Source organism: Myotis yumanensis, unplaced genomic scaffold (assembly GCF_028538775.1).
Source record: "Myotis yumanensis isolate MYYU_CA2020_CCGP unplaced genomic scaffold, mMyoYum1.0.hap1 SCAF_5, whole genome shotgun sequence".
Classification (NCBI taxonomy): domain Eukaryota; kingdom Metazoa; phylum Chordata; class Mammalia; order Chiroptera; family Vespertilionidae; genus Myotis; species Myotis yumanensis.
In genome coordinates this window covers 28976206-29000467 of record NW_027223756.1, presented here as the reverse complement: position 1 = coordinate 29000467, position 24262 = coordinate 28976206, and the positions used below count along the sequence as shown (strand labels likewise).

Below are 24262 nucleotides of genomic sequence, written 5' to 3'. Positions count from 1 at the left end.
CTCAAAAACATAGATCACAGGCAGATTTAGTTATTAGAGAGATGTTTTGAATATTTATTACCCTTGTTCTTTAATAATTTAATTGTAAAGTTACATAATTTAATTTTTAATGGCTGTGTTTAACAACTGGCTTGCAACAAAATTCCTGAAAATTGAATAACTGGCTCTCCTGAGCCAGTATAAGCCAGCTCCAACACACCACTGCCCCTGAGCCTCTAGGAGGCCTCAGAATTATAGTGTCCACCTTATGGCCGAAGGGAGACAGTCTTGGAGGTGCTGCTGGCTTATATGGGATGTTTGGGGAAAAAGCAGGAAAGGAATCTTTAGGCATACTGCCACCAAGGACTGCTGTCCTCACTTAAAATTCAGCTATGCCCTGGTCTCCTTTCTTTCCTACTTGCACATTCCATGGAGGCTGTGAGCTTGAAGGGTTTACTTGAAGGATCAGAGAGGAAAAAAGAAGTGGGGAAGACTTCGATGCAGAAGGAGCAGGGCCCCAGCCCTAGAGAGGGACAGGGAGGAGCTCAGGTAGAGATAGCCTCTGCCTCTCTGTTCTCATCCATCGGCTCAAGAAAAGCAAACTTAGCAGAGTGGCACAGATGCCTTTTATTGGTCTGACCAGCATGAGTAGTAGGGGGCATGGGCAGAGCTCCCCTACCTGTCCTGGCTCCCATCTCCCCTCTCCTGGGAGTTCAGGACTCACCCCCAGGGGAGAAGAATGTCTTAGGCAGAGCCAGGATGAAAAATAAGGGCTTGGGATTTGAAAGGGGCTCAGGGTGATGTAGAAAACATAGGGTTACCAGGCCATCCAGATGAAACGTCCATCAGGGTATAGCAGATGCTATTTCCCCACACAAGGCCCTTGTCCTTGCCAGGAATGGGAGGGGTCAGGAGGGAAAGCTTCCCTAAAGGCTTCCTACTGTGCCCTTCGTGCCATCAGCATCTCCCGGATGTTGTCCTCAGCTTCCTTCACGCTGCGCTCCAGGTAGGATTTTTTCTGCTGCAATGTGAGGTAAGAAACAAGGTTAGGGTGAATGGGCCGGGTTGGCAGATACGACTTTTATGCCCGATGGTCATGGCTTCTCCTCTGTGACCAGTGACTTCCAGGAGCATGCTGTTGACTGAGAGCCAGGTACACACACCTGATCCCTGACCCTCGGGGGGAGGAAATCGCTCGGTACAGAAAGCAGAGTAGAAGGCAGTAGCACTCTTGCCCTAGAACAGTGGTCGGCAAACCGCGGCTCATGAGCCACATGCGGCTCTTTGGCCCCTTGAGTGTGGCTCTTCCACAAAATACTGACTTCTGCGCATGGGCTACGAAATTTCAATTGCACTGTACGTGCGTGCCCGCACGTGGTATTTTGTGGAAGAGCTACACTCAAGGGGCCAAAGAGCCGCATGTGGCTCGCGAGCCGAGGTTTGCCGACTATGGCCCTAGAAGGAAGTAGACTCTAAAAACAGGCGTCTGGGTACATGAAGTTACACCAGACAAAGGCCAGGAAATTCCAGGACAAAGCTCCAGCCCCATAGCAGACTCTCTCTCAAGGTTTTCCATGGGCCCAGCCAGGTCCAGTAGCCACCACCACTGCCGAACGGACCGTGTACCCTCTGCTCTGTCCAGCGAGACAACAGGCTTCATGAGTCCTAAAAAGTTGTATCACACATCTCACCGAGGCAGATGAGTCAGGATGAAATCTGCTTTTCTAATGAAACTGCTGCCTGCCAGGAATCCAGGACAGTGACACACTGAGGAAAACAGACCCTCTGGAAGTTTACCTCCTTCCCCATCTGGGTCCTAAATTAAAAATCTCAACTTAGACAAAGAACTTTACTTTCAGGAGCCACATCTGGACCAGGATTACAAAAGATTAGTCAAAGGAAATGATGTCTGTACATTATTTGCCCTGTGGTCACCCCAGAAGTATGGTGGCTTCACCACTGGTCCCTGCCCTGAAGACATAGTTGTGGCTGCATTCCCATTTAACAGACATGAAATGAAGGCTCCCTTTTTGAGAAAAACTCAAAATCACCCCCTCCAAGAATGTGTGTGACTAAGCCAGTAATGCAGAGCACTGGCCCAGGCGGTGCAGATGCGGCCAGTGCCCTTCTCTCAAACCTACCCCTTCACACGAGCAGCTGTGGCTTCACACTGACCACTAGAGTGCCCAGAAGAGCCAGGGAAAGGCTAGGGCAAAGGACAGGTGAGCAGCCTGGTCCGATAGACCTTGCAGGAAAATCTAATCCCACTATCACTTGAGGCCTGTGCTACTAAACCTCACTATATATCCCTGCCTCTAGCTTCTCCCACTCTCCACCCAGATATTTATTAAACAATACATTTACAGATTTTTTTTCCTGCAGGTGCCAAATATTGTGGCATCCACCGATCTTTATCAATTTTTGTGTGAACCTCTAATTCCTGTTTGTCTTCTTTCTTCAAATTTCCTGAAGTTGAGAAAAAGCAATATCTCTTTACCTATCTCCCATCTGTCCAACTCCCACACAATTCCTTACGAACAACAGGAGCACCATAAAAACTCATAGAACCATAATTTGTTGGTCACAAGTGTATGTTCTTGCTAAAGAATTTTAATTACATTGCTAGACCCGACATAGTCCTATCATTGTGATATCAGAGTGGAAACTTCAACTTTCTTTGATAAACAACCTTTAGACTCTACTGCGGTGAGTTAAAAAGAAGGAAATGCTAATAAACGCCTGACACACCACTGAAGAATGTGTATGTACTGGGTGTTGCAAAGAAGGGGAGCAGCAGCTAGATAGTGCCATGTAGCATCCAGCCCCGTGGGAATCTAAGGAAAAGGCTAGTGGAGCAAACAAGTTGTACTCTGCAGTAGTCAGCCAAGGGTCAGGACTCAGGGACACAGGTGTGCGGCACTCCATTTCTGCCAACTTGCTGCCCCAACCAGCAAAACCATAAACTTGGAACATCAGCAAGAGCTTTTCTACCTATAGTCCAGGCCTCAATTCAGGTCAAAATCAAAGTGATTCTTATCTTTAAAATTCTTCATTTTATAATTTCTATTCCTTCTGTCTTCCAGTTACATGACTTCTTCATGATTTTACCACTGCATATCCTAAAGTCTTCAAGTTTCAAAAAATAATGCAAAATGAACTTGTCTATTTTTAAATCTTCAGTTTACCTAAATTTGCTGGACAAGAAAAAAGTTTTTCATCCCAACAGATGGGGCATCCCTAGCCCAGAGGGACCTGTTTTCTAACTTGATTTCAATAGGTCCTATCTCATCCTCAAACACATCTAAGCCCAAAAGACTCTCATAATCAAACCCAGATCAAAGCATCTGTTGTGGGTTGAATTGTGTCTCATAAAAAGATGTGTTGACGTTCTAACCCCTGGAACCAGTGACTGGGACTTAATTTGGAAACAGGGTCTTTGGAAATGTAACCGAGTTAAGATGAGGTCATACTGGATTAGGCTGGGCCCTAAATCCAATGATTAGTGTCCTTATAAGAAGGCCACACAAAGACAAAGGGATACAAAGGGAGAATGCCATGCATCAATGGAGGTAGAGAGTGGAGGATTGTGTCTATAAGCCAAGGATGGTCAGCAACCGCCAGAAGCTCAGAAGAGGGAAGGGAGAATTATTCCCTAAGCCTTTCCAGGGAGCAGGGCCCTGCAACACTTTGATTTTGGACTTCTAGCCTCCAGAATTATGAGAGAATACATTTCTGTTGTCGTAAACCACCCACTTTGTGGTAACTGGTTATGTAGCCCTAGGAAACCAACATGGCACCTGAAATGAGGGCTGCACCAGGGACAGAATCTACCACAAAGAGCCTCTGACCACACTGATCTGTACAGGCATGGGTAAGGATCCTTAAAAGTTAATACCATGGAACCATATTTCTGCCCCTCCGAAAACTGTTGTAGAATTGACCAAAATACAAATCAGACTTTCAGAGAGAATGGAGAAAATGAAGGAACCAATGATTACGTCAAACTTTTTCTCTTTGGATCTCCACAACTTCTTCCTAAAACTACTTAGTCAAGCCAGAAATTCTGTGGACCCCAGCCTTCCCCATTTCTGTAAATGACAGCCCCATTCTTATAATTGCTCAAGACAGAAACTTTGATGTCATCCTTGACTCTTCTGTCACATCTGACATGGAATCAATCAACAAATCCTGTATCCAGAATCTGACCATAATGAATGAATAGCCCCATAAGTGGTTTTCCTTTCTTCTGCCCTTGACCCCCTTGAGTTTCTTCTCCACATTGGTCAGACTCATCTTTTAACACTTAAAGGCCTCCAATGGGTTTTTACTCCTAAATAAAAGGCAAGCCTTTTCAAAAAGCCACGTAGTTCTGTTCTCAGCTGACTCTCTGACCACCCCGCCCACAACTCCCTCTCATTCAGCTCCTCCAGTCCACCTGCTATGCTCCTGCCTGGCCTTTGCCCTTTGGCTCTCTCTGTGTAGGAACTCTTTTCCCCAGGTAGCCACATTACATGCTCCCTCACTTCCTTCCGGCGTTTCTCAATGTCACCTTATGGGAAATGCCTTTTGATTATGTTCCTATTCTCACCCTGATTTTCCTCCATAGCACCTATTACCACCAGAAGCAGAATTTGTCTGTCTGTCCTCCCTTATAAGAAAAGGTCATGAGGGCAGGACTTTGTTCTGTTTGCTGATAGTCCATGTCTAGAAGAATGAATGGTACATAAAAGGAACTCAATACCAATTGAATAAAAATGTGTTTATTGCCCAGCTGGTATGGCTTAGTGTTTGAGCACTGACTTATGAGCCAGGAAAGTTTGAGGCACATGTCCAGGGTTTCAGGCTCGATCCCCAGTGGGAAGTGTACAGGAGGCAGCCAATTAATGATTCTCTCTCATCATTAATGTTTCTATCTTTCTCTCCCTTCCTCTCTGAAATCAATAAAAATAAATTTTTAAAAAGTGTTTTTTATGGGAAATGGTGCCTTACTGATTTACTTGTACACACACACTGCTCCTTTTTAATTAATTCTTCCTGCCGGCTTAAATGGCTGAGGAACACCCTACAAAGAAAGCAAAGGCAGAGACTGACCATTCTCCTTCAAGGTTGTTTGTAGTGTTTGGCATTGCCCTCTAACCTCTGCCCCTGGATATATATAGATCTAAAATTCAAACCTCACTGATCCCAATGGGCATTAAAGCCTTATCCCACAAACAGTACAGACCCTTACGCCTCATTAGGCCAACTTGTAAAACTGTAAAACAAACCATCCCAATTCCCCACATCCTGAAGTGGCAAATCCTTGAGAAACTACTCAGGAACAGGGCTGCTGTGAGCTATAAGGGGGCTATGCTGTTTAAACTCCAGGGGACATTTTAAACCCAAACCTCCACCAGGCATCCCAGGAAGGCATTTGCTGGCCTCACTGCAGCATTTTTCTGTCTTGCTGAGCAATCTCCTTCAGAGCCTTTCCCTAGGAAATTCTCTAGTGGCATCAAACCACGGAGCTCTGGGTGCAGCGACATTCTTGTGGGGCCTTGTCCTGATGTGAAAGTCTGAGATTTCCTGTGGGGTTCAGCATGGCCAAGGAAATGAAATTGTTGGACTTATTGCTCATCAGCCTGAGGTTCTCTCTGAGAGTCAGACTGAGGGACTGGTGTTTCATTCTTATACTCTCGTGGAGGAAAAGGCTCCAGTCCCTAGAACTTTGCTAGCATGACACGATCTCTCAAATAGACTTCTGAGGTCATTCATCTTGTGACACTACCTCTACAGACCTTTTTTTCTTAGGAAGCTTGTCCTCTCTTCCTCTACATTAATATTTTCCTGTTTGTCATTTCCTAGGGTACAGAAAAAAGTTTTCCCCTTGCACCCTCTATTTCCCCATTTGTAAAATGAGGATTTGGACAATACCAGTGTTTGTTCCTACACCCCCATTTTTCTTTAGTCACAGAACTCTTTCTTCAAATGAACTCTTGTCTTAAAGACAAAATAATAATAAGACAAGTACAATGGAGCTCAGGGAAGGGGGGAGGCGTGTTGGATAAAAGCAGACCTGGCTTGTCCTCTGCCTCCAATCCAGTCTACAGGAGCAGCAGGCATGGCAGTCTTGGTTACCTTGGCCCTAATATTCTATGAGATCTGTGTTCAGAGACCCTCTGCTCTGAGCTCCATGTTTCTGACCCTGAGTTTGACCTATCCTGGCCACACACTCTTCCTCTGCTGAATATCCAGCTTCAGCACACAACTGCCAACTTCATGCTCTACTATTAGTCAAAAAACCTCAGGCAAAGGCCACCTTCTCACTGTCTCTCCCATGACTTCCAAATTAAAAACCCAAGAGCCTCAATGATTCTCGTGTTCTCTCAGTTTGCGGAACTGTAAAATGGCCAGAGGGTGCCAGCTGCCCACAGTGGGGAAGTTTAGCAAGAGGCTAAGAATTCACTGAAGGCTGAGGGGGCAAGTCTTGGCGGACAAGGGGTAAAATGTAATGGAGGCCAGGAAAGAAGAGGAGGAAGAAGAAAAATGAAAAGCTATGAGAGGGCACAGTAAGAGAAGTCAGAAAGGGAAATGATACAGAGACGGGCAGAGCCACAGCAAGCAGGAGCTGTGCAGAGCTCTGAAAGTGCAAGTGCTCTGGTGGCCCGAACGGGCGAGGAGCACTCACCAGAGGCAGGAATGGCCAGACCTGAGCGGGGATTTAAAGCTAAGAGACCAGTGATCCAAGCACACACGTCCACTTGTGAATTCATCCAGGTACATCCACTTCACCATTACGAACACACCTAGGTTATAAGGTAACTTATGAACTATGTATGACTAGCAAACAAACTCAGAGAAAGCAATTTTAGACATGGAGCAGGAGAATAAAGAGAAATGTAAGAAGAGGTTACTGTCTCTGCATCTTTCAGAACAGCTTTAAGAGGTTTCCCCTTTCTCCCTTCCTCCTGCCCCCCCTCCCCTGCCTCCCCACCACCACCCTATTGCTCCTCTTAAGGGAAGGCAACTGCCACATCATGAGACCAGCTAGGAGGACCCCATGTGTCAAAGGACAGAGGCTTGCCAACAAAGAAGTGGTTGAGGTTGGAAGCAGAACCCTCATCACTTCCCTGTGGAGCCTTCAAGTGAGACCACAGCCCCACCAAAAACTTGCAGGTAGTCTCATGAGAGACCTGAGCATTGTCCTCAGTGAGCCATGCCCAGATTCCAGACCCATAGAAACTGAGATAAGAAATGTTTGTTGTAGCTTGACTAGTGTGGCTCAGTGGTTGAGCATCGGCCTATGAACCAGGAGGTCACGGTTCAATTCCCTGTCAGGACACATGCCCAGGTTGCAGGCTCCATCTCCGGTACGGGGCATGCAGGAGGCAGCTGATCAATTATTTTCACATCATCGATGTTTCAATCACTTCCTCCTTGTCCCTTCCTCTCTGAAATCAATTTAAAAATATATTTTTAAAAGAAATGTTTATTATTTTCAGCTGCTAAGTATGGGGTTAACCTGTTACTCAGCAATAAATAACGGATGCAGTCCATTTTCTGCCACAGGGGAGAAAATAAAGGCTTCTCTGCTGAAAGATAGGGATAAAAGACTTGGTTCAGCTGACTGATCTTGTTTTTCTCCCAGGTGCTCTTTTACCTGCTAAAAGACTCTGACACCGGTACTATATGGGGTCAGATTCCCATGTGATAAGATGTTCAATCTGCCCAAGAAACCTTTACACTATCAAGCACCTTCTAGCACAGACACACTGATGGGGGAAATTCCTCCAAACAGTAGGTGATCTCTACCTACTGTTGCTCTCCCTAATGCATCAGCTTCATGTAAGTCCCAGAGAAAGCCCATTCCATCAGACAACCGGGGAAGAAAGTACAAAGAACAAAGAACGCTCATAGGTAAGCGGAAAGGCAGGAGGGGCAACTGCTCCAAAGCATATGGCACGGATCAGGCTTCATTCACAGAATCATGACATTTGTGGGCACCAGGACTAAAAGGGATGAGACAAGTCAGTAAACATGTCAACTGGTAAGCAGCTGAAGTAGGAAGGGACATGTGGCTCAGAGAAGGTTAAGGGAAGAAGGAACCTGACCACTACCTTAAATATCTAAAACAGTATGTCTTAAAGTGAGGTCCCTGAAAATTTTGCAGCATCAGCAACACTTGGGAACTTGCTAGAAATGCACATTCTTGGGCCCCAACTCAGACTCACTGAATCAGAAATTCTAAGGGTGGGGCCCAACAATCTGTGTTTTCACAGCACTCCAGGTGATTCTGCGGCACACTACAGTTTAAGAACCACTGTTCAAAAGTTGGAGTCACCAAACTTTTTCTATAAAGGACCAGATAGTAAATACCTTAGGCTTTGTGGTATAGTCTCTCTCACAACTACTCAACTCAGTCATTGTAACTGCCATAGTCAATGTGTAAACAAATGGGTGTGGTGTAAGTGAATGCTGTGTTCTACAAACACAAAAACAAGCAGCATGTCAGATCTGGCCAGCAGGCTATAGTTTGCCAACCTCTGTTTTTAAAAAGGAGGGAGTTTTTAAAAGTAGAACGGAGTCCAACAGTTAGAGATTACAGAGAATTTTAACGAGAGCTACTTAATAAACACATAAATTTCCAACCAACCATTCTTCCACTCATTCCTTCAGCCAACTGCCAAAACCATTTCTCCTTTTTCCCTCCAAAAACCGTGATTCATGAAGTCTGCGGCATCATGCTTTACCCATCGTCTTTCCTTCCCTACTTCATTCATTGCTGCAATCTTACCAATATCCTTGGGGACCCCTCATTCACTGATGGCTCTGCACTGCTGCACCACTCAAAGTGACATCAACAAGAATGAAGATGATCCATCAATCCCATGACTTCCTTTCCCCTCACAATTTTTACTTTACCCCAACTCTGACCGACCATGGTCATATCCTAGAGATCTTGTCAACACCAGTAATTTCACCACCACTTCATAGTTCTTCAGGTCACTTCTATCTGATGTCTCTCTCTCCAGGCAGTTCTTCAACTTCATCACTCAGCAACAAGTTTTTCATTATCCATTATGCTTCTATAGCCTTTCCCCCCTCCTACCCAGTTTAGCCTGCAGAGTCCATCATTGATATTTATTCCCCTTGTAATCACCCTTTTCTCCTTTGCCCCCCTCTCCTTCTGCTGCACTTGCCTGGCTAAATGCCAACCCACGTTAAACCCAACCATCTACCTACACCATGCTTGTACCTAAACAGCTTAATATTGCTGGAGAAAAACACTTAACTATGCTGAACGGTTTCCCTTTAAATTCAGGATCATGAATCTCAAATGGCACTCAATACTGTTTGGAAATTCTATTAAACTTCCTTAATACTAGGTGTACCGGTTAATAATGCGGATTTTTTTCAATAGGTGGAGTTATACATATGTTGATATATATGCGATTTGATATGTATGCTATTTTGTTGTATTGACAGCAAGCTTCAAAACTTCATGTCGCCCTAGCTAGTTTGGCTCAGTGGATAAAGCACTGGCCTGCGGACTGAAGGGTCCCAGGTTCGATTCCGGTCAAGGGCACATGCCTGGGTTGTAGGCTCAGTCCCCAGTAGGGGGCATGTAGGAGGCAACCGATCAATGATTCTCTCTCATCATTGATGTTTCTATCTCTCTCTCCCTCTCCCTTCCTCTCTGAAATCAATAAAAATATATATATTTTTAAAAACTTCATATGTCAAATTTGCTGAAAATGTTAACATCATAGATATTTTTACACTTAAAAATTTCGAATTTCGTGCCCAAAAAAGAGCATTTGGGGTAAGTTTTAATTCATTACTTAATTTGGAAGAAAAAGTTATCGTATACTTCAGGAAGCTTATGAACATGCTCCATCTCAAGATACTTGTGAACGCTGGTTTAAACGCCTTAAAAGTGATGATTTCGATGTGAAAGACAAAGAACGTCCAGGTCAACCGAAAAAAGTTTGAAGACCAACAGTTACAAGCAGTATTGGATGAATGTGTGTGTCAAACTCAAAAACAACTTGCAGAAAGATTAAACATTGCTCAGAAAACAATTTCCAATCGTTTACAAGCAAATCGAATAAAGCACTTTTGATGTTTCTCTTGAAATTATCATGTTTTGATTACAAAATCCACATTATTAACCGGTACACCTAGTATGTTCACTTGTCTGCTCTCTAAAATTACTATTTCATCCCTGTTCTCCTCAAATATCCTATATTCTCTCCCCTCCCCCCCCCCCCCTCCCATTTCCAGCTCACTGAGAAAATACAAGCAATCTAATGAGAATTCCCTCTTCTTCCCACTACCAGATCTACTACTGGACCTCCACCTATACATACACTCCCTTCTTTCCCTATTGTTAAAATGGAGAGAGTGTCCCTGCTTCTAACAAAACATAACCCTTCCACCTGGGCACTGTCCATCTCCACTCACCTTCTCAAAATTTCACTCCCCAGTTATCCCTTTTCTTTCTTCTTAATCTTCAATTTTTCTTTCTCTGTAACATCTTTCTTAGTGGGACAAATCTTTTTTATTTTTTTATCTTTGTTGATCTCACATTCCCCTGTAGGTACTGCCCACTTTCTCCCCTTCCTAGCAAAACTTCTTGAACCACTTGTTTTTAATAGCTGCCTCCACTTCCTTACCTCCCATTTGCTCCTCAGATCTCTCCAATCATGTCCATCTACTCCAGTGGTTCTCAACCTTCCTAATTCCGCGGCGACCCTTTAATATAGTTCCTCATGTTGTGGTGACCCCCAACCATAAAATTATTTTCGTTGCTACTTCATAACTGTAATTTTGCTACTGTTATGAATCGTAATGTAAATATCTGATATGCAGGATGTATTTTCATTGTTACAAAGTGAACATAATGAAAGCATAGTGATTAATCACAAAAACAATATGTAATTATATATGTGTTTTCCGATGTTCTTAGGCTACCCCTGTGAAAGGGTCGTTCGACCCCCAAAGGGGTCAAGACCCACAGGTTGAGAACCGCTGATCTACTCTATTAAACTGACTGTGGTCCAGCTCACCAATAAGCTCTGTTGTCCAAAGCAGTGGTTACTTCTCTATTCTCTTACTCAACCTATTCTTACTCATCAACAGCATTCAACACAATTCTTAAAATACTCTTTTCTTAGCTGTCACGATACCACATTCTTATTTTCCTCCTACATCACTGGCTACACTCCAAGTTCTCTTTTGCTGACTACTCCTCTGATGCTCAACTTCAGAATGTTGGCATTTTCCAGGAAGGTATCCTGGAACTTCTCTTTTCCCCATCTACACTTTCTCTTAGAAACTCTCAACTAGTCCCACAGTTTTATTTATTTTAATATATTTTTATTAATTTCAGAGAGAAAGGGAAAGGGAAAGATGAAAACATCAATGAGAGAGAATCATTGATCGGCTACCTCCTGCAGCCCCCCTTATTGGGGATTGAGCCTGCAACCTGGGCAAGTGCCCTGACCAGGAATCAAATCATGACCTCCTGGCCCATAGGCTGATGCTCAAATCACTGAGCCACCAGCCGGGCTAGTCCCACAGTTTTAAACATCAATTTAAATTACTCCCAAATTTATATCTCCAACCCTGACTTCCCCTTAATTCCAGATTTATACATCCTATTGCTTACAAAACATATCCTCTTGGATGTCAAACCAAGATGATTTATAGTCACCTCATTCTCCGCTCCCCCCCGTCTTCTCCATCTTAGTGAATACCACTCATCTAATTGCTCAACTTTAAAACCACAGGAAAAAACAAACCAACAAAAAACAGAAGCCATCCCTGATTTTCTTCTCTTTAAACCCTATGCGTATTAAGGGCCACTGAGTCAGCTCTGATTCCTGGCTACCCTGTGAATGAGTGATGTCCACAATGTCCTGTCCCCAGCTGCCCTGCTTAGAACCTGTAGATTCATGCCTATGGTTTCTTCTATGGAGTCAACCCATCTTGCATTTAGTCTTCCTCTTTTCCTGCTGCTGCCTTCTAGTTTTTTTCCAGCATTACTTTCTTTCCCAACGAACTCTGTCTCAAATAGGACAGTTTCAGTTTTGTCATTTTTGCCTCCAGTGATGTTTCAGGCTTAATTTGCTCTAGAATCCACTTGTTCTTCTTTCGGGCAGTTCAGAGCTCTCCTCCAACATCACATTTCAAATGAATTAATTTTCTCCTATCAACCTTCTTCACTATCTAACTTTTGTATCTGTACATAATAATTGGGAATATGAGGGTACGAATGATCTTAACCTTGGTTTCTAGTGACACATCTTTGCTATTGGTCATCTTTTCTAATTCTTCCATTGTTGCCCCTCTGAATCTCAGCCTTTCCTTGACTTCCTGTTGCAGTCTCTATTTGAACTGATGACTGAACCAAAGTAAGCAAAATATTAAACAATTTTGGTATCTTCATTGTGTTACAGTTGTGTATTTATTCTGTAGTCATTTTTGTCTTCCTAATGTTCAAATGCAGCCTTGCTTTAGTACTTTCTTCTTTCACTTTCATTGGAAGTCATTTCAAATCATTGCTACTTTCTGCCAGTAAAATAAGTTCATCTACGTATCTTAAATTATTGATATTTCCTCTACCAATTTCACCCCTTCTGCCTCTAAATCTAGTTGTTTCTTGTATGTTCTGTGTACAGATTAAATAAATCTGTATAATTTCAATATGTATATGTTCTATATACAGATTTAGTAAAACCCCATATAACCCATCCAATGCATCAGCAACTCTTAAATTACTTCCAAATATATTCCTAAACTAGTGACCCGGTGCACGAATTTGTGCACATTCAAAGAAAATTAGAAGGTGGCTGGCGGGGCGGAACTGGGCAAGAGGGGTCAGACACGCCCTGGAGCCAATTCCCGTGGTCCCTCCCCGGCCTCTGCGGAGTGAGCAAGGGTCCCTCCAGCAGGTGGGGTCCCTCAGCCTGGCCTGCAGGGATTGGGCTGAAACCGGCTCTCCGACATCCCCTGAGGGATCCTAGAGTGCGAGAGGGCACTCTGCAAAGTTGCTGTGGTACAGGGTGTGGAACGCAAATGTAAGTGTACAGTAAACCAGATTCAGGGCTGATAGTGCCCCAGCAACAATATAACCCACAGTCAAAGGTGGAATCGCGCAGCCCTGAGAAGAATCGGGCTCCCTCCTCTCTGGTTTTGGGGTCCGTCTCCTGAGAACCGCCACTGTCAAGTCACTGCAGCTCGGCAGCTCCTGCGTTGAGCATCTGCCTTCTGGTGGTCAGTGCACATCATATCGAACGGTTAGACAGTAGGAAGGACACTTAGCATATTAGCCTTTTATATATATACTAGAGGTCCGGTGCACAAAAATTTGTGCACTCGGGGGCGGGGGAGGGGGGCCCCCCAGCCCGGCCTGTGCCCTCTCCCAGTCTGGGATCCCTCGGGAGATAACGACCTGCTGGTTTAGGCCTGTTTCTGGGTGGCAGAGGGCAGGCCCAATCCCTAAGTGCAGCCCCTGGTCAGGCTCAGACCAGGGCCGATTGGGGAGTTGGGGCGCCACCCCCTGTCATGCACAGAGCAGGGCAGATCAGGGGGTTGGGGCGCTGCACCCTGTCACACTCAGGGCAGGGCCAATGGGGAGGTTATGGCTCTACTCTGTCAGTCACACATAGAGCAAGGCCCGTGGAGGGGGGTTGGGGCTCCATCCTCTATCACCCACAGAGCAGGGCCAATCAGGGGGATGGGGCGCCACCGCTGTCACAGTCGGGGCAGGGCCAATGGAGAGGTTATGGCTCTACCCTGTCACACACAGAGCAGGGCCGATCAGGGGATTGGGGAGCTCCCCCCTATCAGGCACAGAGCAGGGCTGATCATGGGGTTGGGGCGCCTTCCCCTGTCACGAACAGAGCAGGGCGGATAGGGAGGTTGTGGCCCTTCCCCCTGTCACACACAGAGCTGCAGGGCGATCAGGGGGTTTGGGCGCTGCCCCCTGTCACGCTGATCCCGGTGCCAGGAGCCTCGCTGCTCCGCTGATCCCGGTGCTGGAAGGCATATTACCCTTTTACTATATAGAATAGAGGCCTGGTGCACGGGTAGGGGCTCGCTGGTTTGCCCTGAAGGGTGTCCTGGATCAGGGAGGGGGTACCCACTGGGGTGCCTGGCCAGTCTGGGTGAGGGGCTGAGAGCTGTTTTCCAGGTGGCGAGTGACTGGAGCTCCCAACCGCTCCTTGTTTTCTTTTTCTTTTTTTTTTTATTCTGGGCCAGCTTTAGCTCTGAGGCCTCGCTGCTGAAAACATTGATACAAAGTTTCGGTCCGGCTGGGTTTCAATCTGGCTGGTTTCTGGGCTTTTGTTTACCTTCTTATTTGCAACATAGTACATAGTTGCTTAGAGTTGCAACTGAGAGGCCGGCAAGTGAGGTGGGGAACGTTGGAGTCCGCAGCAAGCAAGCCTCATGCTCGCTTCAGTGCCTGGCTGCCGGCCGCCATCTTGGCTGACAGTTAATTTGCATATACTCACTGATTAGCCAATGAAAAGGGTAGCGGTCGTACACTAATTACCATGTTTCTCTTTTATTAGTGTAGATATAGATAATATTCTCTCTATCCAGCTCCACTGCTACCATCCTAGTCCAAGCCTCCATCATCCAAGCCTGAACGTTTGTCATGATTTTTATTGTTGTTGTTCATCTTCACCCAAGGATATTTTTTCTATTGATTTTTAGAGAGAGTGGAAGGGAGGGGAAAAGGGAAGAGAGGGGAAAGAGAGAAACATCAATGTGAGAGAGACACACTGACTGGTTGCCTCCCGCACAGGGCCAGATCAAACCTGCAACCCAAGTATATCTTCTCGACTAGGAATTGAATCCATGACCCTCTGGTGTGCGGGTCAGGGCTGTCATGAATTTTTAACATGTAAATCAGGTTACTTTCTGCTCAAAATTCTCTAATGTCTTCCAATGAAAATTAGAATAAAATCCAAACTCCCTAACCTGGGCAATAAGGCCCTGCACGATCTGATCCCTGCCAAGCACTCCAACCTTATTACCCCACTTTTCCACATTGACTGCTTACACAACTCCATCAAAATAATTCCAATCTTAAGGCACCATCTGTACCTCCAACCTGGACTGTTCTTCTTCTAGATAACATTTAAGTGGTTGGCTGCTTCTTTTCACTTCATGTTTTCAAAGAGGACTTCCCTGATTACTCAATTAAAAGGAGTAACTCTCTAAATCATCACCTTTGCTACATTCTACTTTACTTTCTGCTTATTTCTTTATTATATTCTGTATCTGAATAAGAGTAGGGAGCTTGCTGGACTTGATTAATGTTTCAACCCCAGCACCAAGAACTGACATATATTTCATTTAACCAACATTTATTGAGCACCCAATATGTTAGACCCAAAGAGCACTGGGATTAGAACAGTGAGCAAGTCGCACACTTATTCACACACAGCCATTTAACTACTGTTTTAAGAGGGCTCTGAGGGAAAAGCACAGTGTCTAAAGGAGGAAACACCTGGTATAATTAAGGAAATCATAGAAGCACTTTTGAACTAGCTCTAAGGATGAGTAAGAATTAACTAAATGGAGAGGTTAGAGTGGGGGAGAGAGCCAATTCCAGGCAAATGGAACAGCAAGTACAAAGGTCAAATGGAGCACAGCATGTCTGGAAACTAAATGACAGTCAGCGAGGCTGAAGGGGAGGGAGGGAGGTAGAGAAGGAAAGGAGGAGGTGGAGAGGAAAAGAGAAAGAGAGAATATGAATATATGAGAACGAATGAAGATAGAGGATGAAACTGGTGAGGCTGAGTCAGATCATTCAGGATCTTACGCCATATTAAAAATTTAATATTACCCTGGCCAGTGTGGCTTACTTGGTCGGGCATCATCCCATACACCAAAAGGTTGACGGTTCGATTCCCTGTTAGGAGGCTACATGCCCAGGTTGCAGTTGCAGGCTTGATCCCTGGTAGGGGTCATGCAGGAGGCAGCCGATTGATGTTAATCTTTCTCTCTCTCCCTTCCTCTCTCTCTATAAATCAATTTTTAAGATCTTTTTTAAAAATGTGCCTTGAAGATAATGAAAAGGCACCAAGTTTTAAGCAGAAGTGACAAAAATCAAATTTCCATTGAAAACAAAATATCACTCTGGCTACAACGTAGAGAATGAGTTAGAACAGAGCTTTCCACAGAATGCCCAGTAAGTCATGAACAGGTAACATATGTGCCCAAGATATTGATCTCTTTAATTCCTAGAGTGGGTGGGTGGGTTTCAGGGCAGCCAAAAACCCCCCTTAGCAGTTGCCTCCAACCTTGAGCACCTTTTGTCCAAACTTATCCCAATGAATCATGCAAATATTATTTCCTGGGTGCTATAATGTAGAAAAGGTTGGTTAGCACTGGACTAAAGACTACAAGGGTGAATGTTGAGAAACCTATTAGAAGCCATTGCAATAGTCTTGGAAAGAGATAACATCTTAGTGGTGGTAAGGGAGATGGAGAAAAAGATAGACTTAAGAAATATTTACAAGAAAAATCAACAAGAGGACTTCACCAAGTACTTCACTATAACCGCCATTAGAAATTAGAAGTTGGGTGTGTGTGGGGGAGGGGCGGGAGGTGGGGGGTAAATGTCAAGAATAACTCGTAAGAGGATCAGGTTTGGAAGGGAACATTATGAGTTTAGTTTTAGGCATTTTAGTTGAAGAGACCTAAGACATCCAAGTGCAATGGGTCTGAAGTTCATAGAAGTTTGGGATGGAGATATAATTTTGCATACAGGTAATACCTGAAGCCATGAGAAGGCTGAAATTCCTAGAGAAAGAACAAAGAATAAGAGGATTTACTTAGTCTTGTAGAAAGTCAACATTTAGTAAGACTGAAAAGAGGAGGAACCAGCAAATAACACTAAGTGGGAGGGAAACTATCAGAAACCAAGAGAAGCATTCAAGAAAAAGGATAAGATCACTAGAAATCACTGGAGGCATTCAAATAGAAATATTCAGAAATCGTTGGGGGCAGGGGAGGGGAGTGTTACATCAAGCGGCCTCACTAAGGCTCTTTTGAGACCTGACCCAAAAACTCCAGGAAGGAAAATTACCTGAGATTTTAATTGTTACAAATTAGCCCCAAGAGCATATGTAATGCAGTGTCAGGTCAAATAATTTTACTTCCTATCTTCAATGATACACTGGGCTTTGCACAGGTCCAACACAAGAGTTGTAGAAGTGTCAGTATAATTATGCCCAAGGAAATGATTAGAAGGGCTAAAATGCTTCATTCAGGAAATAAAGCAGCAAAGAGAATGTCCTTCAGAGACCACTAAATGCCACAGTATAACTGTACTAAGGATATAATAAACATGACAAGTATTTGTCTGTTTCAGGAACTGAGTAAAAGAGATCAGGAAAACGATGGAGAGATCACTACCAGTATCACAACCCTAGGGTCTTTGATTCATTTCTAAAACAAAACAAAACCCAAAACTTATAGCCCAGAAGGAATACTTTCCTAAGTTCCACCACATGTAAGAAATAAATGTATACAGTACAGAATAAAGAAATCTCATGAAAACAAACTTTATAAAAGCAAGAGGTTTCCCATTATACATTGTTTTATTTCTGCTTCTCCAGGGTCAGAAAGCCAAGTCAGTAAGGACTACTAAAATTCTACAAGTCTTCCAAATAAAACAAGTTACTGTTATAGTTTATCTTTAGTTTGCCCAAGTCTTACAAGAGCAAGAGGCTCAAATCAACAGTGTTTACTGTGGAGTTTGGCCTGTAGGCATGGTAAAGGGGCAGGTAAGGGTGTGTCTTCTGAGTGAGGAAGTAAGGGCAACACCTTACATTCTTGGAAGTGGAGGTGTAATTGACTCAACTGTGGGTGCAAGACTAGCACACAGGTATGTGCAGCAAAATCCTGAAGTCAGTCTGATCCTACTCTCTTGTTCAAGCAAGAATTTCTATTTTCTTACAACTGAACAGCAAAAAGATATATAACCCAATTTAAAAATTAGCAAAGGACTTTTCTTCAAATAAGATGGCCAACAGCACATGAAAAGATGTTCAACCTCATTAGTCATTAGGGAATTCAAATAAAAATCGCAATGAGATACTACTTTATCCCATTATAATGGCTATAATCAAAAATAGAAAATAAGTGTTGGCAAAGATGTGGAGAAATTCAAACCCTCTAATATTGCTAGTGGGAATATAAAATGACTAGAGGCCCAGTGCACGAAATTTGTGCACTTGGGGGGGGGGGGGGTCCTTCAGTGCATCCTGAGCCCTCTTGCAGTCCGGGAGCCCTTGGGGGATGTCCAACTGATGGCTTAGGCCTGCTCCCCAGACATCCTAAGCGCTGCCGTGGAGGTGGGAGAAGATCCCACCACTGCGGCTGCACTCATCAGTCGCTTCTGGCTGAGCAGTGCTCCTCCTGTCACAGCACACTACCACCAGGGAGCAGCTCCTGAGTTGAGCATCTGCCCCCTGGTGGTCAGTGCACCTCATAGAACCAGTCATTCAGCTGTTAGGTCGATTTGCATATTAGCCCTTTATTATATAGGATGATCTTTGGTTGATTACCTCCTACCCACCCACCCACCATTGGGGCCAGGGAGGGACGCAGGAAGTTGGCCAGCCAGGGAGGAACCGCAGGAGGGCTCCAGGGCATGTCTGACCCGTCTCACTCAGTCCCGATTGGCCGGACCCCAGCAGCAAACTAACCTACCAGTCAGAGCATCTGACCCCTGGTGGTCAGTGCACATTATAGAAACTGGTCGACTGTCTGCCCCCTGGTAGTCAGAGCATGTCATAGCAAGCAGTTGAGTGGCCTTAGCATATCATTAGCATATTACGCTTTAATTGGTTGAACAGATGACCAGACACTTAGCATATTAGGCTTTTATTATATAGGATGCCAGCTGCTGTGGAAAACAGTTTAGCAGTTACTCAAGAAATTAAAAGATAAAATTACCATATGACCCACCAATTCCACTCCTACATATATATCCAAGAGAAATGAAAACAGGTGTTCAAACAAAAACTTGTAAATGTGCATAGCAGGTTATTCATAATAGCCAAAATGTAGAAACAACTCCAATGTTCATCAACTGATGAGTAGATAAACAAAATGTGAGATAGATAGATAGATAGATAGATATAATGGAATATTAGTCTGCTATAAAAAGGAATGAAGTACTGATACATGCTAAATAGTATGACACAGATGAACCTTGAAAACATTAACCTAAGTCAAAAAAGCCAGCCACAAAAAGCCACATACTGTATGATCCATTTATATGAACATCCAAAATAGGCAAATCTATAGATACACAAAACAGATTAATGGATGCCAGGTGCTGGGGGGAAGAGAAATGGGATTGGTTAATGGGTAAGGGGTTTCTTTTGGGGGTGATAAAAATGTTCTAGAATTAGACATGGTGATGGCTGCACCAACATTGTGAATTTTACCTCAATTAAAAATCAAAAATAATTCCTAGTCTTCTCAAAACGCTGCATCACAAAAGAGAAAAGATAGGACAGGAAATTCCTGTGTTTTAAAAACAGGCATGGCAAGTCAAGTTCCTAATAAATTATTTTCACAGCAAATCAATCTTTACTCCACCCAAACACTTAAGAGTAACACATACACAAATTGGCCAGGGTAAAATAAAATGACGTAATTAATTTCTGAAAATTAACTTTAAGTTATCAGCAGAAGCCCTAAACATTCAGATTAATGAGTTAATAAGGCACTCTGGGAGAGCCAATGGACAAACAAGGGTAAGGAAACTTCTATGTGATCACAGTACTACTTTCCAATCGAGTAACGTATTTATACAACTAAAAAAATAGAGATATGGCAACCGGAAACCCATAAAAGGACCTGGAGACAGTGAAAACAAGCAAGAGCTCAAAGCCACCGTGGGCACAGATGAATGACTCATGGGCACCTCCTGTGCTGATTTGCACAGGTTAGGAGAGGGCAGAACGAGAAATACACTCCAATATCAAAGGGCTATTCATAAAGCTTTCAAAAAAACCTCTCTTTCTTTTCATTAAGAAAGAGAAAAAGAAAACGCAGTTATACTGGTCAGTATCACCAAGACACTACTGTTCTCTAACTCTTAAGCTAAACCTCGAGGTCAGACAAGCAACCCAAGATAGTTGCACATATCACTTGGAGTGTTTGTAGGGACACTGAGAGGTCAGGTCACATCACCCAGTGACATTTCTCCATGCACGGTGATGCAGGGCTCATATCATGATGAAATCACTCTATAGATCAGACGTCACAGCTGCCACTTGTCCCTACTTCCACACCCACCCAAGTTACCATGGAACCGGTACAAACAGAATAAAGTTTAATATGCTGTTGGCTCTGATCTAAGTAGCTGACATAACACCAATTAAGTTTATAATGACACTGGAGTCATAAAAGAGCACTTGGCACACTTCTTTGCAAACATGTTTCAAGGCGTGGTTTTCATTTTGCCCTTTCTTCAATTTCCAGATGCTAGACCACTTAGAAGCCACTTATCTCTTTACTTGAAGAGTTGGTGTTTAGTAATGCCCTAGCTGGTTTGGCTCAGTGTATATAGTGTCGGCCTGTGGACTCAAGGGTCCCCGGTTCGATTCCAGTCAAGGGCACATGCCCAGGTTGTGGACTCCGTCCCCAGTAGGGGGCGTGCAGGAGGCAGCCAATCAGTGGTTCCCTCTCATCATTAAAGTTTCTCTCTTCCTCTCCCTTCCTCTCTAAAATCAATAAAAATATTTTTTTAAAAAAGAGTTGGTGTTTAAGAAGCTTATCATTTTATAAGAAAAGAACCCCTAAAATTAGAGGGCCAGCTATTAGAGGGCCCAACCATGGCCTACGAATCCCCATTTCTGAGTGAATAACATAGTGGTTAGAACCTCAAATCTGGAATCCTGGATCCCACTCTGATCTGCCTCTCCTTCCTGACTGATCCTGTGAAATACACAAGTGAACTCCATTTCTAAAGCATGGGCAGAGGTCACCAAGTTTATGAGATGGCTTCACCACAGAATCCATGGCTATGAGGAAATAAGAGCAGCAGATACCACTAACCTGCTGGCACTTGCATCCTTAAGCCCACTGACTAGCCCTACCAATAGCTAAATTTATGCTACAAATGGAAGGAGTCATCAGGTCCATTGGCCACATTCACATGGTGTATACTGGAGCTATCTACAATGGGACCTTTGAATAAAATACAGAAAGCTATATGTTTGCATAGAATACCCTATAGCAATTAAATGAGTAAACTATATATACTAGTATATAGATATACACTAGTATATAGATATACACATATATTTATCTATATAATAAAAGGCTAATATGCAAATTGACCGAAACAGCAGAACAACTGGTCACTATGATGCACACTGGCCACAGGGGGCAGATACTCAACGCAGGAGCTGCCCCCTGGTGGTCAGTGTGCTCCCACAGGGGGAGCACCACTCAGCCAGAAGCCCTGAGATGGGCTCACGGCTGGCGAGTGCAGCAGCAGTGACGGGAGCCTCTCCAGCCTCTGTGGCAGCACTAAGGATGACCAACTGCTGGCAGTTGGACATCCCCCTAGGGCTCCCAGCCTGCAAGAGGGCACAGGCCTGGCTGAGGGACCACCCCCAAGTGCATGAATTTCGTGCACTGGGCCTCTAGTATATATATAAAAGCCTGAGTGACCATTACGACCAGACAACCAGCCGGTAGCTATGATGCCCACTGAACCACCAGCGGGCAGACGCTCAACACAAGAGCTGCCCCCTGGTGGTCAGTGCGCTCCCACCTCCCGCGATCCCTCCCCCCAGCTGGCCAGCCCTGATAGGCCTTGATCGCCAGCCAGGCCAAGGGATCCCACCTGTACACAAATTCATGCACCAGGCCTCTAGTACAGTGGTCCAAAAGGTTGGCGACCACTGCTCTAGTGTGTGCGTGCGTGTGTGTGTGTGTACGCGCGTGTGTATTATATATATGTTTATATATAATATATATATTTTTTTAATTTGAGTAGAGCTTAAAAAAAGCAAGTTATTGAAAGATACGAACAATACAGGGGTGGGCAAAAAAGTAGGTTTATAGTTGTGAGTATATGAAACAGTTTATTCTTGCATTGTTATTTATTATTGTATTAATATTAACCTACTTATGCCTACCCCTGTATGATGTCATTTGTTGAATATAAGATGCTATGAAACATGGAATGGAAAACTATATACCAAATACCTGTTAGTAATTGCTTTTGGTGAATGGGAATAAGATTGAGGTGAGTTTGGGAGGGATGTAACAAAGGAGACTTCAATTTCATTAGTATTGTTTTTATTTTTGTAAAAAAACAAATAAAAAAATAGAGTAAATATTACAAAATGATAGCATTTGTTACCTCTAGTTTTTTTCCAATTTAAAAAAAAACACACAACAAAACTTTATCTTATAAGCATTTGGTGGCATACGCTCAATCAGTAAATAGCTACTGAGCATCCACCATATGCAAAAAACAAAACCTGCACTTAGCGAGTATTTACCGTGTGCCAGGCGCAGCACTGTGTGATTTACACGTTATCATGTGACAGGGTAGATAGGCACTTTTTGTAAGGGAGAAACGCTCATCCTCCTCACCTCCAGTTTAAATTAGTTCTAGTCCCGGGCTCCTCAAGCTACTCCCAGGAAGGCTTTTCTGATTAGTATGTTTGGGAAGAGGATCTGTGACTCAGCTCCTTCCACTCCTCCAGGATCTGCCTTATTTACAGAAGGTACACATTTTCCTCATGAGTTTGACAGACAGGCTCTACCTGCCCCAGCAGAGAAACCTGTGGCTGTCCTGCACATTTAGAGATTTGCTGGGTAAGTTCATCAAATCTGTATGCCTAATTCTGGAGTAGTGTTAGAAACCATTATTACTGCTGCACACCTAAGCCACATCCTTCAGCCTAATCTTTATCAGTAATAAAGGTAAAATATGTAAGAATATTTATATCAATCTGTCTTTCAGTTGGTTCCACACTTAGGCAGGAGATAAACGGGTTATTTATTGTCCATCTCCATCAACACCATTATTGCTGTTTTACAGAAGAGGATATTTAGGCTTAGAGACACTAAGTAATTTACCCAATTGGAAGTGGCAGAGTCAGAGTTCAAATTCATATTCATTTGATTCCAGAATTCATATCCCTTTTAAATGAAATGTATTGGATGACATTGGTTAATAAGATTATACAGGCTTCAAATGTACATTTCTATGATACATGATCTGTATATTGCATTGTGCCCAACACCCAAAGTCAAACATCTTCCATTACCATCTATCTGGCCCCCTTTACTGTCCCCACCCTTACCTCTGGTGACCACAATACTGTTGTCTGTGTCTATGAGTTCTAGTTTTATGTCCCACATATGAGTGAAATCATATGGTTCTTAGCTTTTTCTGACTGACTTATTTTGCTTAGCATGATATTCTCAAAGTCCATCCATGTTGTCTCAAATGGCCATCAGATATAGAAAAAGATGCTCAACTCCACTAGCCCTTAGGGAAATGCAAATCAAACCTCACACTGTTAGAATGGCTATTATCAACAAGACAAGTAGTAACAAGTGCTGGAGAGGTTGTGGAGAAAAAGGACCCCCCATTCACTGCTGAACTCACCTCCCTGATGTTCTCCCAACTCCTCAACTGTGCTCTCACCTCCAAGCTTTTATACTCGCTGTTCTCTCTGCCTGGAAACCTCTTCTGCCAAATGTATACATAGTTTCTTGCTCTTCAGGCTTCTGTTCAAATATCACCTTATCAGATAAACCTTCCCTGTCAACACTATATAAAAAAGCTTATACACTCCTATCATTCTCTGCCTTCTTACGCTGTGTTGTTTTTCTTTTTAGCACTCATCAATTATATTATTTGTTAATTATCTGTCTCCCCTCCCACCCTCCAGAATATAAGCTCCAGGCCATCAGGGCCTTGGCTAATTTTGTCTTCACTGCCTATAATAGTGCATGGTACATAGTAAGTACAATAGACTGCTGGTTCCTTAATGCATAAGATTGAAAGTGAGAACAAAAAAGCCTACATAATGAGACACAACCCCAAAACAATCTGTATAATCAAGACATCAACAAACGTTTAATAATGCTTTTTTTAAAAAAAAAAAAAAAAATATGCATACCTTATTCCTGATCTTTCTAGCAATTATTATTGGCCAAAGCCTTAGGTCATGAATCTTGGAATTGTTTAGTTCTCCGAAGGAAGGAAAAATCAGTTATAAATGAAAAAGTTCAG

The 24262-nt window shown here is 43.6% G+C and overlaps 1 protein-coding gene across 1 annotated transcript in view; it reads right to left on the bottom strand.

The window, feature by feature from the left end:
* Positions 1 to 25: 25 nt before the first annotated feature.
* PFDN1 (prefoldin subunit 1) overlaps positions 26 to 24262 on the bottom strand; it is a 57448-nt gene continuing 33211 nt past the window's right edge. The window contains exon 4 of the mRNA XM_070417137.1: positions 26 to 1000. Coding sequence (XP_070273238.1) covers positions 917 to 1000 — 84 coding nt within the window. The 3' untranslated portion in view covers positions 26 to 916. The remainder of the gene's footprint in view (positions 1001 to 24262) is intronic.